This window comes from Rattus norvegicus, chromosome 2, assembly GCF_036323735.1.
Source record: "Rattus norvegicus strain BN/NHsdMcwi chromosome 2, GRCr8, whole genome shotgun sequence".
Classification (NCBI taxonomy): domain Eukaryota; kingdom Metazoa; phylum Chordata; class Mammalia; order Rodentia; family Muridae; genus Rattus; species Rattus norvegicus.
Window position 1 is genome coordinate 27,507,602 of NC_086020.1, and position 16,783 is coordinate 27,524,384.

The window sequence follows — 16,783 nt, forward strand, 5'->3', positions numbered from 1 at the left end:
AACAGGCCCAGGGACTCCCACTTATTAACTTCCAAGCTGCCTTACAAGTCTCTCTAGTCACAGCCTCCAGGACCATCTGCTGGCTAGGACCAGCCAGCACCGGCTCTTTGCAGTTAGCCCCATACTCTGGATCAGCTGTGACCTCTCAGATCCATCAGAAGTATTCCACAGAATTATCTGCCGTGAACTGCCCGGCCAACCTGCACCTGCAGCCTCCTACACCTACCTCTCTCTGGCCTTCTGTTTTGATCGGGATGGCTTTGGAGGGCATAGGCCACTTCTTCCACGAATTAGCTGAGGAGAAGTGTGAGGGCATGAGCGTCTCCTCAAGTTCAGAACGATCGAGGGGGCTGTGCACTCTTCCAGGATGTGCAGAATCCATCTTGCTGCCTTGACTGTGGAGAAAAACCTGAGCCAGGCCCTCTTGGGTGTGCGTGTCCTGAGTTCTGCCCGCACAGACCCTCATCTCTGTGACTTCTTGGAAAGTCACTTCCTGGTTAAGGAGGTGAAGCTCATCAAGAAGATGGGCAACCACCTGTGGGCTGGCAGGGCCACAACTAGCGCAGACTGGTGCGCCCCAGGCATCTCTGGGTGAGTATCTCTTTGAGCGCCTCACTCAAGCACCACTAGGAGACCTCTGCGCCTTCCAAGGGCTCCCTCCTCTGCTCTACACCAGCGGCCTCAGGACCCCCACCTGAACGAACCTCTGAAGACACTAGGTAGCTTTGTAACCGCCCTGGAGCCAGTAAAAATAAAGCTTTTTGGAACAGAAAAAAAGAAGGAGGGGGAGGAGGAGAAGGAGAGAAGAGGAGGAGGAGGAAGGAGAGGAGGAGGAGAAAGAAAGAAAAGAAAAACTAAAGAAGATTAATTGATTAAGATGGGTGCAGAAATAGAGGCAGAGACAGAGCGAGAGGAGAGAGTACCATTGGCTGACCAACCAGAAATTACAAATAATTATTAGTCATTAGAAACAAATAGGAACAGATGAATGCTTAGTGAGAAAATGAAGACCATGGAACGAAACACCCCTGTAAGAGGCACCTGTAACAGCACAGACTGATGTGACGGGCATGGAGCCCAGAGTGGGTGTGTGCAAAGGAAACACCCCTGTAAGAGACACCCGTAACAGCACAGACTGATGTGACGGGCATGGAGCCCAGAGTGGGTGTGTGCAAAGGAAACACCCCTGTAAGAGACACTTGTAACAGCACAAACTGATGTGACGGGTATGGAGCCCAGAGTGGGTGTGTGCAAAGGAAAGTGAGGAGGGTTGAGGAAGCCATTGAGGAGTCAAAGAGCTACGGATCCAGCCTCTGACTGGATCACCTCACTGCTGTAGCAGACATAATCTGAGGCTGAAGGATGCCACTGCAGAAATATCAAGGCCGCCTACCTGAGAGAGAATGACGTGGAAACTCGAGGAAAGGATTAAGTATATGCTTTTCTGATGGCTGGACTAGAAAAAGAATAATTGGACACAAATAATGTTTGGTGCAGTCTTAGAACAGAGTGTAAGTTACAGACTTTTAAAGCATGGACTGTATAGAAACGTTATAACTAGTAGGGAAATTGACAAAGCTTCAGTGTGCTTACACATCAGAAACTGTACCCAGCTGAATCTATAGATAGCCATAAAGTTAGTTTTAATAATTCAGTTACTGGGGTTGGGGATTTAGCTCAATGGTAGAGCGCTTGCCTAGTAAGCGCAAGACCCTGGGTTCGGTTCTCAGCTCCGAAAAAAAGAAAAAAATAATTCAGTTACCAAAATATGTGGGATCCCCCCACCCCACCAGAGTTCCTGAGTAGCACACCACAGGAGCTGTCTACAGTAGAAAACCTGAGCTGCTGTGATTAAAGAAAAGGGAGACAAAGACTTGAAAGGGAACATAAAAGATGAGATTTTCAGAAATATAAAATAGCGCTATGTATAATTTTTAGTATGTTGGGATGATGTATGGAGTTAATTTTTTCATAGAAAAATATGAATGAGATTAAAAGGCTAACTGTAGTAGAATTTCACAGAAAGTATTTCTATTACTAAAATTTTTTAGAGCAAACAAGAAATCACCATATGGCTATGTCCCTCGTGTCAAGACCCCCCCCCCCCAGGATAACCGATAAGCGAGTACATCACATGGGTGGTGAATTCACTGACTAGCCACACACGTTATCCACACTTTTCAGAGACATCCTCTCTAAGTCAGGAGGGACTAAGAGATACCCTCAAAACTGTTCACATTCTAGTGGAGGTTCAAGCCGACACAGAACGACAACCAAAAGCAGAACATTGTAGGATAATTGGCTCCCAACATCTTGAATCAAGAGAAAATCCATATAATGCATTTTTAAGGTTGTTAATAGACGTTTAGAGCAGGCAGTGCAACTTTCTTAACAGTCTTAAAAGAATATACAAACAAAATATTTTAAATTGTGAGAGAAGTGATATTAAGAAGAAATATACCCTGGTCTTCAGTGAAAGCCCAGCTATTCATCAGGCAAATGCACTTGAGTGTGTCTTTCTCTACCTCAGTATGGCGCCTGGGTCCCATGCCAGGAAGGCTTTCAGGGAATTCAGCACATTTCTAAAATGCAAGCAAAATGTAGAAGGGTAAGATGTAAGGTCAAAATGCTTTCTAAATGAAGAAATGTCTTTTTAAAATGTTGAAGTATTAAGGCACAAGAATATTTCATTGGCATTGATACAGGGACCAGCAAAACAAAACTTGAGAATTTAGAAATTGTGTCACGGGGGCTCTTGGGTTACTTACAGGAGGACACCCTCTGTAAATAGTGTGGATTGTGCCTCGGGAAGCAGAGACCTTCCTCCACAGATCATTCCTGAATAAATTAAAGATTGTATCTTTAAAGCTATAAACATATTTAAATAGAGAAATATTCTTAGATTATTTGTGGGCAAAAGTCTTAAAAGCAAGTTATATCCAGAAAAAATACAAAGGCATATGATTTTATTAAAAATGTAAAATTTCTTTATGGAAAAGAAACAGGAGGTTAGGGATTTAGCTCAGTGGTAGAGCACTTGCCTAGCAAGCGCAAGGCCCTGGGTTCGGTCCCCAGCTCCGAAAAAAAGAAAAAAGAGAAAAAAAAAAGAAAAAAGAAAAAAGAAATAGTAGGAACCGTGAACATGAGTAGAAAGCAGGCAAGTTCTGTAGGCTGGATATATGAGCATTCTTGTTCTGTGACTAAGGCCCCACTGGAGACTATGAAGAGGAGACATGGGCAGTTTATAAGGGAGGAAGGCTGGAGACAGCACCCACATGGTGGCTCACAGCCATCTGTCTGTAACTCCAGTTCTAGGGACCAGACACCCTTAAGCTGTATGTACATTCATGGAGGCAAATATAAAGCGTTTTTTTTTTTTTTAAAGAAAATATGCAAGTATCAGGTGAGCGTATAAAAATGTATATCATGGCTACTCTTAGGGAATAAAAATTGAGATGTTTCACCTATCACTGACAAAATTCCAAAATAATTTTAATATGTGACATTGGTAAGAAAGGCAGAGAAAAGTGTGTATTCCTTGTGTATCATTTATGAACCTTAAACTGGCTTAACTTTATTAGAACATTTTGACATTGTCTAGTGCTAACTATAAATTGTTTGTACTTGAGTATTTTCATCTTTAGAGGATGAAGCTCAGAGACATGTTTGTGTTTGTTTAGAGAAAGATCTATGATACATCTGGATCGCATATGTAAGTTTTAAGTCCCTATGATGCATGGTCCTGGATGTTTTATGTCAAGTAATAGTTAAAACTACCTCTGAGGGGCTATTGCTCTCCTTAGACAAGGACAATGAGTCTCGGGTTCAGTAAGCAGCCTGTGTGCTCCATCTCCGTTACTTAGAAAATTTACCAAATTGGATCATAGGCATCTGTGAAATGGGGTTGAACATAGTCGTATATGCATCACAGCTAACCATACGACAGATGAAATCGTACCTTACAGGAGATTGTGCCATCCTGTTCTGTGTAGCTCAGCTGTACGGAGCTGTCTTGATAATGCTACTTCACGGGTCTTGTGACACAGACTTGTCACATCTGTCTTGCCAGGCCTTACCAATGCCGAGATATATCTGAGCAGAAACGGACATAGGGATTTCCCCATGGTACACCAGAGGAGATAAGAAGAGAAGGGGAAAGATAGAAGTATCTGTGACCAGGGAGATACTGAGCTTGGTCTAGAACCCACATAAAAGTGGAAGGCAAGAACCCACTCCATAAAGTAATCTTCTGATACACTGCATACACACAAATACGTCATACATACACTTAAATATTTTAATTATGTTTAAAGGAAAAGAGTAGCTGTAAAGAGAGTGAAACGATCAGAAAAAAAGGTAAAATGATAGGAAAGAAGAATTGAAGGACACCCTGGAGACTGGCAGAAATGAAAGAAACGTTTGTCCAAATACGAAGGCGCTTCTTCTCTTCTCATGTTAACAAAGCCATGCCTGGAAGACTGGTTTAGTGTGTCTGAGGCTGTCATTCTCCTGTGCGATATAGAAGCCCATCTGTGGCTTCACCGTCAGGGCTTAAAATATTATTGCTGTAAGAACTCGGACTGTTCTCAGCATTGCCAAGCTGGTGGCCTCTGCCTTTCTGTGTCATGTGCCAATTCACTTAGGATGGACTTTGTGTCTTCATGGCCCCATGAGGGCTGCTCTAACTCAAGCTCCTGTCTATGTTCTTGTGCCTCCTCCTTACCCCCAAAAGAAAAAGCAGGAAGGGAGGTGGAGAAAAATGTCTTCCGGGGCTCATTGTCAGCAAAGAAGAAAGAACAAACAGACTCGTGGGTGGTGAGCGGGGAGCAGTGTCCACCACTGCAGTTGTCCAGTCACCTTGGACACACACTCCTTCCATTTCAACAGACTCAACAGAAAGTGTGTACGAACGCCAAGGTCAGGAACATCTGGTCAGTGGTGTCTGCTGTCCCCACACACGGGGTGTTGCTGGGACAAACCATTCAAGATTCCTTCCCCACACCACAGAGCTGAGCTGCCTCCCTCCTCCCACTGTGCACCCTTCCTTGTCATTTGCCGCAGAGCCACCTTGAACCCACAGGGTGTGAGGTACCATTCAGGAGCCCTAGGAGGACACTGCTCCTACTTTAAAAAGAGTTGTAGATAGCACGCATCTGACCTCCCAGTGCTGTCCCGGCTAAAGTTCCATACATGCTTCTCGTGTATGCGTTTGGTTGCTGCTGTCATTGTGTATATATGAATATACATGTACATATGTAAGCATGTGTGTTGGTATGCTGACATTGTATACATACTAAAATACAACACAAGAAATTAGAGGTGTAAAAATTAATTAGTACATTATTAGTAGGCGTTTTCTTCACTAGGTGCCTTGGCCCTTCGCTTTGTGTCTCATACATACAGTTCCACATACTGTGTAGTATGCACACATGTCCATTCACCTGCTCCTTCATGGACTGCCACACTTCTCCTCAGAAGCCAGCCATGCTTGCAGTGGGCCCCTCCAGGCGCAGCTTTCGTCTGTGTTCCCAGGCTGACTCTTCACCTTGGGCTCACGCTGTCTAAGACCTTACTCTAGTAGGACCCTAGCCCCTGCCTTTTCCTCTTCTCTGTCTTCCCTGAGCCTCTCTCATCCTGTCAGGAAGCTCCGTGCCTCTCCTTGCTCCTCCCAGTCCCTCCTCCTTTCTGTCCCCTGCACCTCACTGCCCTGGGTTCCTCAACTGTCTGCTCTATTTTGTTGAGGTAGACATTGCTGCTGCTCCTCTGAGTCCTCGTTAGGCCTCCCTGCAGGCCTGGCACGGGCTTCCCTCCAAGGCCACTCTTCCCATCTGTCCTCATCAGCTCCTTTGTCCACTGGCTTTGTCTGCCACGCCCTTCTCAGTGTGTCCTTTCTCCATGTCACCTTCTTTTCGTGCCCCTCCTAATTTGTATTTCTAATTATGTGCTGGACATCTCAGAATATACGATAATTAAATCCAAGTTGTTTTGTGTAGAGCCCAGACTCCCTCCAGTTGCCGCCATTCATCCAGTTACTCTCACTGTCAACTTCAAAGACTGCGTCCGTCACTGAGCATGCCTCACCTTCCCATTATGACTGCTCTCAACCTGGAGAAGCAGCGTGGTCCAGCAGAACAAGCATGGGCTTTGAGGCAGAGTTCCCCGGGCACAAACCCAGCACTGTGCTTACAGCCCTGGGGGTGTGATTAATCTTGTTTCTGGATTTTGGTTTTGAGTGTGGCTGGCACACAAACCCAGGACCTTACTCCTGCCCCAAGCACTCTACTGCTAAGCCACACCCCCAGCCTCTCAAGTAGACCTACCTACCAGTAGATTTTGTGTAACAGGAACGGTCCCTTAGACTCACTGTTAGCACTCTTTTATTTGCTCACTTAACCCTAACAGGGGCTCTGAGACCTGCCCCTTCACCAGACTTACATGATCTTCCCACCTTGCCAGCTTCTAAGTCACAGATAGGATCTGTGCTTGTGATCTCCAATGGTTTGCCATTGCTTTAAGAAACATTAAAACTGGACTAGTAAGATGGTGCTGTGCTTTAGAACACTTAGCTCTCTTGCAGAGGCCCCAAGGTCCTTTCCTAGCACCCACATAGTGGCTCCAGGGGATCTGATGCTCTTTTCTGGGGCCTTGGCTACCCACACGCACACACAGAGGAATCTTTAAAAACTGGACACTGAAAGTGCTTCATGTTGGTTCTGTGAATTAAGTGTCGGTGTGCCTCCTTGGCCATACATACTGTTACACTTAAGAGTGAAGAGGCAGGAGCTGGCCAGGATTCCAGGACAGCAGCCTTGAGCTGGAGCTCTGTAGAAAGCTGCGATGACTGAGCATCCTGTATATAAAGCCTTCTGCCTCATCCTGGCTGCTCGCCATTTTGAAAATACAGGCCTAGGTACAAGGTTTTCCTCCCTTCACTCCTGTAAAAAAACCCAGCCTGGACCACACCTTCACCCACGTTTCTCCAGTGCTGAGTGTTCTGCGGCACAGGAAGTTCTCCATCGCACTGGACCTGTGTTAAGGCCCCATACTTTAAGTTTCTCAGATAATTGCACAGTACATAAGAACAGTAAATGTTCATTGGGAATATACATACACAGGGCACACTGGTCTGCCTTGAACAATTCATGTGTTGAAAAATGTAAGGTTTATATGAATAGAGTGTCCGGGAGACGGGGGAAGGTGGAGTAAGTTTGTGATAGGGCACTGGCCAGCATGCATCAGGCTCTAGGTTTGGGCCCTAGTATCAAGAAGAGAAAAATCAGTAGTCATGTAAAAGTAAGTAGCTTGTATGTCCCTTCTCCGGTTAGTCCCTTACCCTACCTCAGTCCCATGCTAGATTGTATCTGTAACCTTCATGTCCCAAGTTACCTTCTCCTTGCCCATGGGATCCAGTGAGGCCTGAAAGGAACAGTCCCTGTGTAGACAGCTCAAGGGACGCTTTGCCTCCTGCCTCAGGTACAGGTTTGGTTGGGACCGGATTTGATTGGCTCATTTGTTCACCAATACATCATCATGTTCCCTCTTTAACTGGAATGCAGAAGTGGTACCTGGAGATTGGACAGCCATCTGGCAACCATGAGGAAAGCCTACAATGTCCCGTGGGTGGTGGAGTGGGAAGCTAGAGAAAGCTGGGTCCACCTGATGAGCCTGTGTCTCTCAGTCTAAGACAGTGGACACCCGCTTCTCCAGGACTCTTAGCGGAGTTCCGGTTATCTGCAGCCAAGAGCACTCCTAATCGGTGGTCCTCATCAGCCATCCTCAGCTGTCTAACGTCTATGTTCCTAAGCGTGTTTCTGGAAGGCTTTATTGACAGCGATAGGAGATTTAAGGACGTAATTGTACTCTACACAGAAACGGACTTCCTTAAACTCATCCTGTCCTGTCAGGGAATGACACAATTAGGAGATGATGTGTTGAGTTAAAAAGGGAATTTTGGAGCTATGACCTGAGTTGTATCCTACAAGACACTAAAGGTAGAAGGAGTGCCCATTCCACATAACTGTCCTGTGACCTCCACACTTGGGCATGCATGTGTACAAGTTCAGTTGCACATATGGCTTAAACTTCTAGATAAATAAAGAAGCAAGTTAATTGTATTGCAGATAAAGAATAAATAACAGCAACCAGGTGTGGTGGCATGTACCCATAATTCTTAGGTATGTGCCACATACCTGGGAGGTAGAGGTAGGAGTATCAGGAATTGAAGGCCAGTCTGGATTACAAAAGACCCTGTCTCAAAATACAAAACGATGAAGATTAAAACTCTGTGGGGCTGGGAATAGAGCTCGTCTGGTAGCATTTGCCTCACATGCAGACACCCTTGGGCTCTTACCTTCAGTACTTCAGCTGTGCAGGCTGTAACCCCAGAATCCTGGAGTGAAAGCAGGAGGCTCCGAAGTTCAAGTTTAACTGTTCTTTTAAACTGTGCAGTATGTAAAGGAATGATTTTTTTTTCTAAGCATTTGGTCATCTTTGATCTTTCTTTCCTTAGCACCAAGGATGATTGCTTCAACGTCAACATCCAGCCACCTGTTGGGGAGCTGCTTTTACCTGTGGCCATGTCAGAGAAAGACTTTAAGAAGGAGCAAGGTGAGAGGTGACTGCAGTCGGCTAGGAAGTTCTGTACCGCGCAGTGTACACCTGTGCTTCCAGCCAGGCGCTAGGGTTTGCACACATCCCCAGCCGTCCACAGGCTAGCGTGCACTCCCATTTTTTTCTTATGTATGCACTCATACTTTAAAAGTTCGTGTCTTTGTATATTGTTGACAGCCTTGGAAATTAGTTAATGTGGCTTTAAAATAATAGACTGGTCCTTACGTGTTCAGTTCTGGGAGGTTTTTTTGAACCCTGCCCTATGTCCGTGTTTTAAATTCCAGGAACTGGAGACTCACCTCTGTTCTCCCTCCTGTGAGCCTCGGGTCTGCATTTGTTTGTGCATTGTTACAAAGCTCTTTTCTGCCTCCTCCTGTGTTTTCTGTATGCACAGTAACACACTCTACCTTCTGAATAAAGCCTAATTATACTATTGAAATACCTCTATTTTCTCTTGACTGTATTAAAGAAATAGTTTGGCTAAATCAAATCTGAAAGATTTTTTAAATATACACTGAAGAAAATATTAACAACAGAATGCAGCTATTAATATTGTACTTGCCCAAAGCCAAGCATGCTTTCTAATAAAAGTGAGGGCTGTTTTATGTGTGGATATGAGGGAAACACTGATTTTATATGTTTAAGGACAGGGCCCATAATGGTAGGGTCTGTTTAAATGCTGTCATCCCCAATGTGTAAAAGTTTATCTGAGCCTAAACTATTTTCCCTCTGGAGGCTGAAACCAAAGATCCTTTATCTGGAGGTCATTCAGTCATTTCCATCCCTCGTCCCTGGCTGAAGGGAGGCCGTGCTTCCGGGCCCTAGGTGATTGTAGTGTCGAGTGTTTATCTCATACGGCCCTGACTGTCTGTGGGATCAGAGAGACCTGTTAGAAGCCTTCCCACCATGGCAACCTCGGACATCACTGTCAGTATTTCACCTCTCATACCTCACAATGTGATTTTTAAAAAGGGATAGATAGCTAAATTCAACTTTGTATTTGTCTTCTGAAAAGTTGAGTATTGCTTAGAAGAAATGATCACTGTGGCTTTCTTTTCCTAATGACAAATGAATTGATTCTCGTGTTTACTGTTCTGCCCTTTGCTGGCTAAAGCCTGCCTCTCTGCTTTCCGTCTGCTCAGCAAGTCAAGGTGAGTGGCTCACCAGGGAGGCCGGTGCTGACTGCAGGGATGGATGTCTGCTTTCGGGGTGCGGTCTGCTCTGTCCCGCACATCTCCCCATGCCCTTGTTCGCCCTCCGCTCCTGTTTAGAATATGTCTGGTTTCCATCAAACGTTTCGTTCTCTGCTGCGACTGAGGGATTTTTCGCTGACTAGCCATACAGAACCGCACGTGCACCAGAGAGGTGCAAATGGAGAATAGGCGCCGTCCTCTGCGGGCTTGTTGCCAAAATTCCTTTTTCGTCTGCCATCTTACTCTATGGTTGTTGATTATTTGTCTGAATAAAGCTGGCAGCTGTTTGCTGTGTTTAATAGAGCAGAAAGGCCACTCTGAATAAAGCTATTTGAAAATGTGTTTATATGAAGTATTTGTAAATCCTCACAGGTCTCCTGGCGTTTCTGTATCATTCTCTCTGTCTTCCTGAATTCATCCTTTGATGTGGGACTTGATGCTGGCAGGTTTACCACGGGCCTTTTCAGTACCCTCCTTCAGTTACGGTGCTCAGCGGGTTTGGTGGTAGAGGTCTCAATCTGTAACTCTACACACGGATCCAGGAAGGGGTCTGAGCGGCACGGACCTCTTACGATGACTCAGGAGTGGGCAGTCCTAAACCAAAACGAAAACCTTTTTCTCTACGTTTGTCAGTGTAAAGTCCTAGAAGGTAAAATGGAAGTAAATTAAAGAAGTGTGTACGCTGTGTTACACAGTAGCTTCCCATCCTGTTTCTACTTTGATAAACACACTTAACATAATTAGTTCATTTCACAGAACATGTGTTTTAAGGCTCAAAAAGTGCAGTAAGTGTATTCATTAGGATTGGAAAATTATAAACAGGAGGACCGGGTTCCATTTTATTACAAAGACAGACAGAACTGAAAGTACGTAAAGTCTTAGAAGTGGCCTTAGCCGACGTGCAGCACCCTGACCCGCAGTCTCTCTCAGCCGCCGAGCGCGCGTGGACAGAGCAGGAGTGAAGTGGAGTCTGGGTGCTCCGTCCTGTGCATGGACGGTGTTCAGAACTCACAGGACGGAGCCTCCACTGCTGTGATGTATTTGTTCCGAGTTTGAGCATCAGAGTTAGTTAATGAGCTGTGCGTGAGAGCCTTTCAATACCAAGACGCATACTGCAAAGACGGTTTCCCTTCAGAAGACTCGGGCCTGCGGTGATCCCAGGCCGTTGGGCGTGCTTCCTGTCATTTTAACTGCAAATCTGACATTTACAAAAATCTTTTTGAATAAGATTTTATTGTGTTTCTTGGTTTTCGTTTTAGCTATTAATTACATCTGATGAGCTTAATTTGAATCTTGTCTGATACCTTGAAGAAATGTTGTTTCAGTGAAACCACAGCCCTCCTTCTGACGGCTTCAAAGCATGTCCCTGGACCTTGACTTTTATATATACACATGCATGCATACATACATACATACATACATACATACATACATATATACATACATACATAGACAAACATTATCGATCACCATGGCATATTTTTCTTTCTTGTTAATTTGAGAATACCTGATATATTTTCATTAAGCAAAATTTCTGGTTTAAGAAACCTAGAATGCTTGCCTAATTTTATTGTGATTTATGCACCCATCCTATGGGTTCCGAACTCGCAGGATGCTAATTCCTTAAATGGTCAGACATTTGCTATTTTCTGGCCCTTAACTAGCACAAGCAATCATATTTGATGCCCCTTAATTAGAGTACCTTTCCCTTTCCAGGTTCCTTTCCACCTCAGCAATCGAGACAATACATTTGCTTACCGCGCTGCTCTCCTAAGTGTTCTTTTGCATGTAAATTAATCTTGATTCAGTTTACACTGTCATGCTGAGTGGTACAAATTGCCTATAACAATAAAGCAGCATGAGTTAAAAATAAAGGGGGGTGGGAAGGCAGATTGAGCGGTGCCTCACTCGATAGGATGTTACTTTGCCTATGCCAATACATTAGCCGACGATAATGAATCTTCTGTTCTGAAGAACATGGTTTGCTTGATTTTTTTAATTTTACTTCAATGGAGCAGTACCTTGTCTTTTATAGACCAAGTTAGACAAACCATTAATGACAAGAGTGTTAAGGTTAAATATGGAGCAATGCATTCACTTCTCTGAGTGCTATCCATCTTTCCATTTACAGGAGCGTGACAAAAGTGCTGGCTTTGTGCAGCATTTCCTTTAATTACGAGCTGCGGAGCAGGCTTTTAACATAAACATAGCTGCATGCATTTACTCGGCTCGCTCCTCAATAGAGCTTAATGGAGACGGTTTAAATCCTAAATGAGGACACACATCTCCCGGCAGCCTTATGTCAGCCTCTGCGCTTCGCTTAAAAGCAGTCTGGCCGCATGTGCAGTTGTTAAAGCTTCTGCCTAGTGTGGAAGTTAACCTAAGACAGAGTGTACTGTTCCTTCCTGGGGCTGAGAGTGGTTTGTAAGCGTGTCCTTGTTGGACATAGATGGTTCCGGTTTTTACCCGATGGCTAGGGACAGGGTATTTGCAGTGCTGTTAGCCCTCAGTGTCTTTCTCCTGTTGATCACATTTCCTCTGCAGTAAATAACTAAAGTGCGTGTATGGGCTTGGAGGTTAGATGGGGGCTGCATTTGTTCTTTGAAAAGATGAAATCAAAATTTACCATTTTCATAAGTTGTGGACCTGTATTGTGCACATGATCAAATGTCTCAAAAGGTTATGTTTAATAGACACCATTAGTGCTCACGACCTACGTCATACATGCACATGGATGGATGTAGTAGTCATTTTGGTTTTTAGCCCAGATACTACGTTCCAGGATTTGCCCAAGCGTTTCCTGCCTGAACATTTCCACAGTCAGCTCTGATGTTAATGGCATAGCTGTTGTTAGCCGTGGAGTGTGTTCCAAATTTGACTTCACTTAGCTTTTTCTTGTAATATTATTTGAAATGTCCTGGAATTTAGAATTTTGTGATTTATGTTTTTTCTGTTGTCACACTTCTCACTTCAGACATCCCTGTTCATGGCTTGGGCTCTAGTTCTGTTCACTACATAAATGGCTTTAGTGTTGAGTGTAGCTTAGCCCCTCAGCGTTGTAGAACTGCGTGGCTGTTGTGTGACTTCCAGTCATTGCTGCCACCACTGAGGTGTCACCTGGAAGCCACTCATCAGGTACCGCGGCTAGGGGCCGTGTCACTGCGTCTGCTGTCATGAGACGTGGTGCTAATCCTGGAAGGAGCAGAATAGATAGCTAATGATAGAGTATATACCCAGGTTAGATCGAGGCCGTTCACTTGGCCCTTACTACATCTTCAAAGGGGATGAAGGTAAAAACTCCTTATTTAGAATTCTTAGGTTCGAACCTTTAGTATAAAGTCAGATTTATAAAGAACGTTGTTTGTTTTTTACAGCATCTTACATATTTTCCTACACAGTGAAAAAAGTTTCTTTTAATCTTAGAAACACTGTTTTGTTTTAATTTTATGTAATTTATGCATTAAATTCTAAAGCAGTATCCCTCTCGTCGAGAAAATGTTTAAAGTTTGACTGAGCTTAAAGCTGCTCAGACCCCTTTCACATGTTGACCAGTTGAGCGGAGCCTTCCTTTGCTGTTACAGGGATGCTCACTGGGATGAATGAGACGTCGGCAACGCTCATCGCCGCTCCGCAGAACTTCACCCCCTCCATGATCCTCCAGAAGGTTGTAAACGTCGCCAACCTCGGTGCAGTGCCTTCCAGCCAAGATAACATACACAGGTGGGCTCAGTAACCTTCGAGAGAGCGCGTGTATTCAGAAGCATAGTTTTTAACCCATTGCTTACTTTGGCAGGAATAACCAAGTGCCGTGGTGGTCTGTTTAATTGGTGGGCTTGGGTCACAGCCGCATCCCATTTTATAGCATCCTTCTGAGACTGGCATGGCTGTTTGTGAAGGATGCTGAGATGACGGCTACATTTTATAATACCTTTTCTTAAGATGCCTTTTATAAGACTAGGAAGAATGCTGCTTACTTTTCTGGATTTGGCTTTCTTGGAAAACTCCTCAAACAGTAGACTGGGGCACTGGGCATTGCAGGTGCAGCCATCCCTGACCCGCACTCCCTTCAGGCTGCTTCTGATGTGTAAGGGGCTGCTGGACAGCCAGCCGGCAATGGCTCCTCCTCACTCCCAGGAAGCCCAGCATCCAAGTCCTGTGTCCCAAGAGGCAAGTATGGTTTGTGCTCACACACTACTCGGTTGATGCCCGCAGCTTCAAGTGAAGAGAAAGAGAAGAGGAATCACCCCTTAGCCACATCGTTGTTAAGAGGACTTTGTGAACTCATAGGAGGCATCCAAACACCGTCACAGCACATACACCATCTCTACAACCAATATCCGCACGCTCTGTTGGGTGTGTTCCTCTCATACCATTACCAACTACGGGAGGAAATCAGGACACAGAGGCAGCCCTTCAGGCCGTTTTGTTTTCCTCCTGTTTTGTCACAGAAGCAGATGAGGCTCCTGCAAAGCCTGTGGTGGGTGCTTTGGCTGTTAGATCTGCTGTCCGGGGCAGGTCATTCGTTCTCCTGGGGGACTTACTTTCACCACCTTTTTGGTGATAGATAGAAAGCTAAATCTGGGGCTGAACTAAAAGCCTGTGGCCAACAACTCCAGAAGTGAGCCTGCCCTCTGCAGAACAGAGAGGCCATTGTTTACAGCACTGGCACTGTTGCCTGCGCTGGGCTCGCTAGGCAGGATCAAGAATGCGCTTCTCAGAAGCAGGTGTTTCTACTTTGTTTATAGCAAGAGAAGGGCTGGGACACTGGGTAAAAGTGTTGATTTATAAGAACCCTGTCCATCTCACGGAGAGTGGTGATTAACATAAGCAGACGGAAGGAAGGACATCATACTGGCACCATAATGCAGACTCAACTGTCTGTCAAGTGGTGGTGTTCAAACGGAGAGATAATAAAGCCTCTTCAGGGAAAGGAAAACATTTGGTTCTGAGTTTTCCTGTTTTGTCTGTACATGACAAGCAAGCTCTTCACCACTGAGCTGTCCCCACCCCTGTGAACTGTCTTTTGCCTTCCTGTGGTTCTCTTTAATATATATGAGTTCCTGGAAATAGAGAACAGAAGGCTGGTGTTGTCGGCTTTAACTTCTGGCTTCTCGTGAAGTTCACTCCCGTCTAGAGCTGCAGCGGCCTGCGGGCATCGTAGCTCTCCTTGCGCATGCACAGAATCCAGGGAGATCATGGCTCACACCCAGTGGCTGCTCTAGCTTTCGTGTGGCAGTTGTTGGGTTGTGGGTTTCACGCTTCGAAAAACAAGAGTTTTTCATTTCCAAGATGAAAAGAAGTAAAATTAGCTTCTTAATTAGAGCTGAATCTCATGAAAGCCGTCTTCCCCCTAGAAGGTGGTCGGAGAAGGACAAGTGTCGTAGGCTTTTCTGGTTTGGTTTGGTTTTTGGTTTTCTGCTGATAGAAATAGAGACAGTTTATTAGAGAAGAGAAAGGCGTGCCTGATCTGGGATTCAGAGGCCAGTTTTATAATCTTGATTATTGCATAATTTCCCGAAACTTGTTCTGGAAGTCAAGTGACTTTAATTACAAAGCACAGCCATTGCCCAGTCATTACTGCTAACGCAAAGGAGACAGGTAACCTGAGCCAGCTCAGTGGGACTCTCGTGCAGACGGAGCACTCAACCTTAATGTACCGGGCTCCCTCGGTGCTTCTCTGTTTAGCTCCGTCATAGGGGCCTGGCTTTGGGCTCTGCAGCCTGAGGCAGGAGAGGCACAAGGAGAACGATGTCTGTGTAGAGTTAACGGACACTGCTGCCCTCCCTAACTTGCCTCTCAGGTCCACTGCACCTGAAAATATTTCAAGCGTTGCAAAAAAACATGGCGTTTAATGCCCTAAGTATTTTTTAAAGGCTTCCAGGCCATAAGCACCTCATTGTCATATTTTTTCAATTAAATTGATTCAAGTTACTTCGCTGATTTCCTAACACTGCTGTTCTTTTAATTGTTTATAAAATCCACCCCCGTGTTGCTTTTAATCTCACTTGAAAGAAATAGCAATCGCTGTCTTCAGTTTAGTGACATAAAGTGGCAGTTTGGTATTTTTTGAGCTGTATTTTGTTGACTGTAGTGTTTGCATATTTCCCCCAGGGATGTTGTTCTTTTCTCTAAGCCTAGATATCATCTGCTGACAGCATTGAAGTCCTACAAGGATTTAATGACTTTGTTTCTTTTCTCCAAGAGCTTTCTGAGCTTATGAAAGACTTGGACCAATCCTTCTAATGTTTGTAAACAACAATTGGCTTAATGATTTTAAAAAGCCAAACATGGAAAACATTTGACTACTAGTACTTAAGATTTAAATTTTTTTATATAATAAACTGGCATATGTTCTCCTTAGTTTTCAAGATCATTTCTTACAGGACTGTAACAATGACCAATCAATGAATAAAATTTTCATTGCCTTGTTTTTCCCGTAGCTCCCCACGTTTTGAATGTGTTTGGTTAAATGCCTATTTAAGATGTGTGTGCCTTCCTGAGGGACGTAGAGTTTGATGACTGGACAGATGTGCCACTGTGGGCACACGGTAGCTGGCCCAGGTATGTAGACCTGTGCTCAGCTACTCAGGCTGAGGCAGGAGGATAAAAAGTCTGAGGCCTGCCGTGGCTACTGAGTGAGAGAGTAAAGTGTGGGCTGAGTAGCATTTGCCAGAGTGAGACTCAGGCCCCAGTACTGCGGGAAGAGAAGGACGGAGGGAAGGGAGGGCCAAGCATGTGTTGTATACGGAATTCACTTCAAAGACTTAGATTAGAGGGTTACTACTTTTAAACATCAACTGTGGAAGCAAACAAGAAATCCTAAACAACTGGTAGCATCAGAAAAGCTGGGTGCCATTGAGTGTCTGACGCCTCTCTGTCTTCCTCAATGCGATTAGCAAAAGGTTCTGGGAGAAGAGCCGTCCGTCACCTCAGTCACCAGCCACCGTGCAGTCTGCTGTTTCCCAGGTCACAGTCACACT

At 44.8% G+C, this 16,783-nt stretch overlaps 1 protein-coding gene across 5 annotated transcripts in view; it reads left to right on the top strand.

The window, feature by feature from the left end:
* The window catches only part of Ap3b1 (adaptor related protein complex 3 subunit beta 1), a 204,443-nt gene that overhangs the window by 176,361 nt on the left and 11,299 nt on the right, over nucleotides 1–16,783 (top strand). For all 5 annotated transcript variants that reach the window (XM_063281703.1, NM_001107646.1, XM_063281706.1 and 2 more), the window contains 2 exons: nucleotides 8,510–8,607; nucleotides 13,385–13,523. In XM_063281703.1, coding sequence (XP_063137773.1) covers nucleotides 8,510–8,607; nucleotides 13,385–13,523 — 237 coding nt within the window. The remainder of the gene's footprint in view (nucleotides 1–8,509; nucleotides 8,608–13,384; nucleotides 13,524–16,783) is intronic.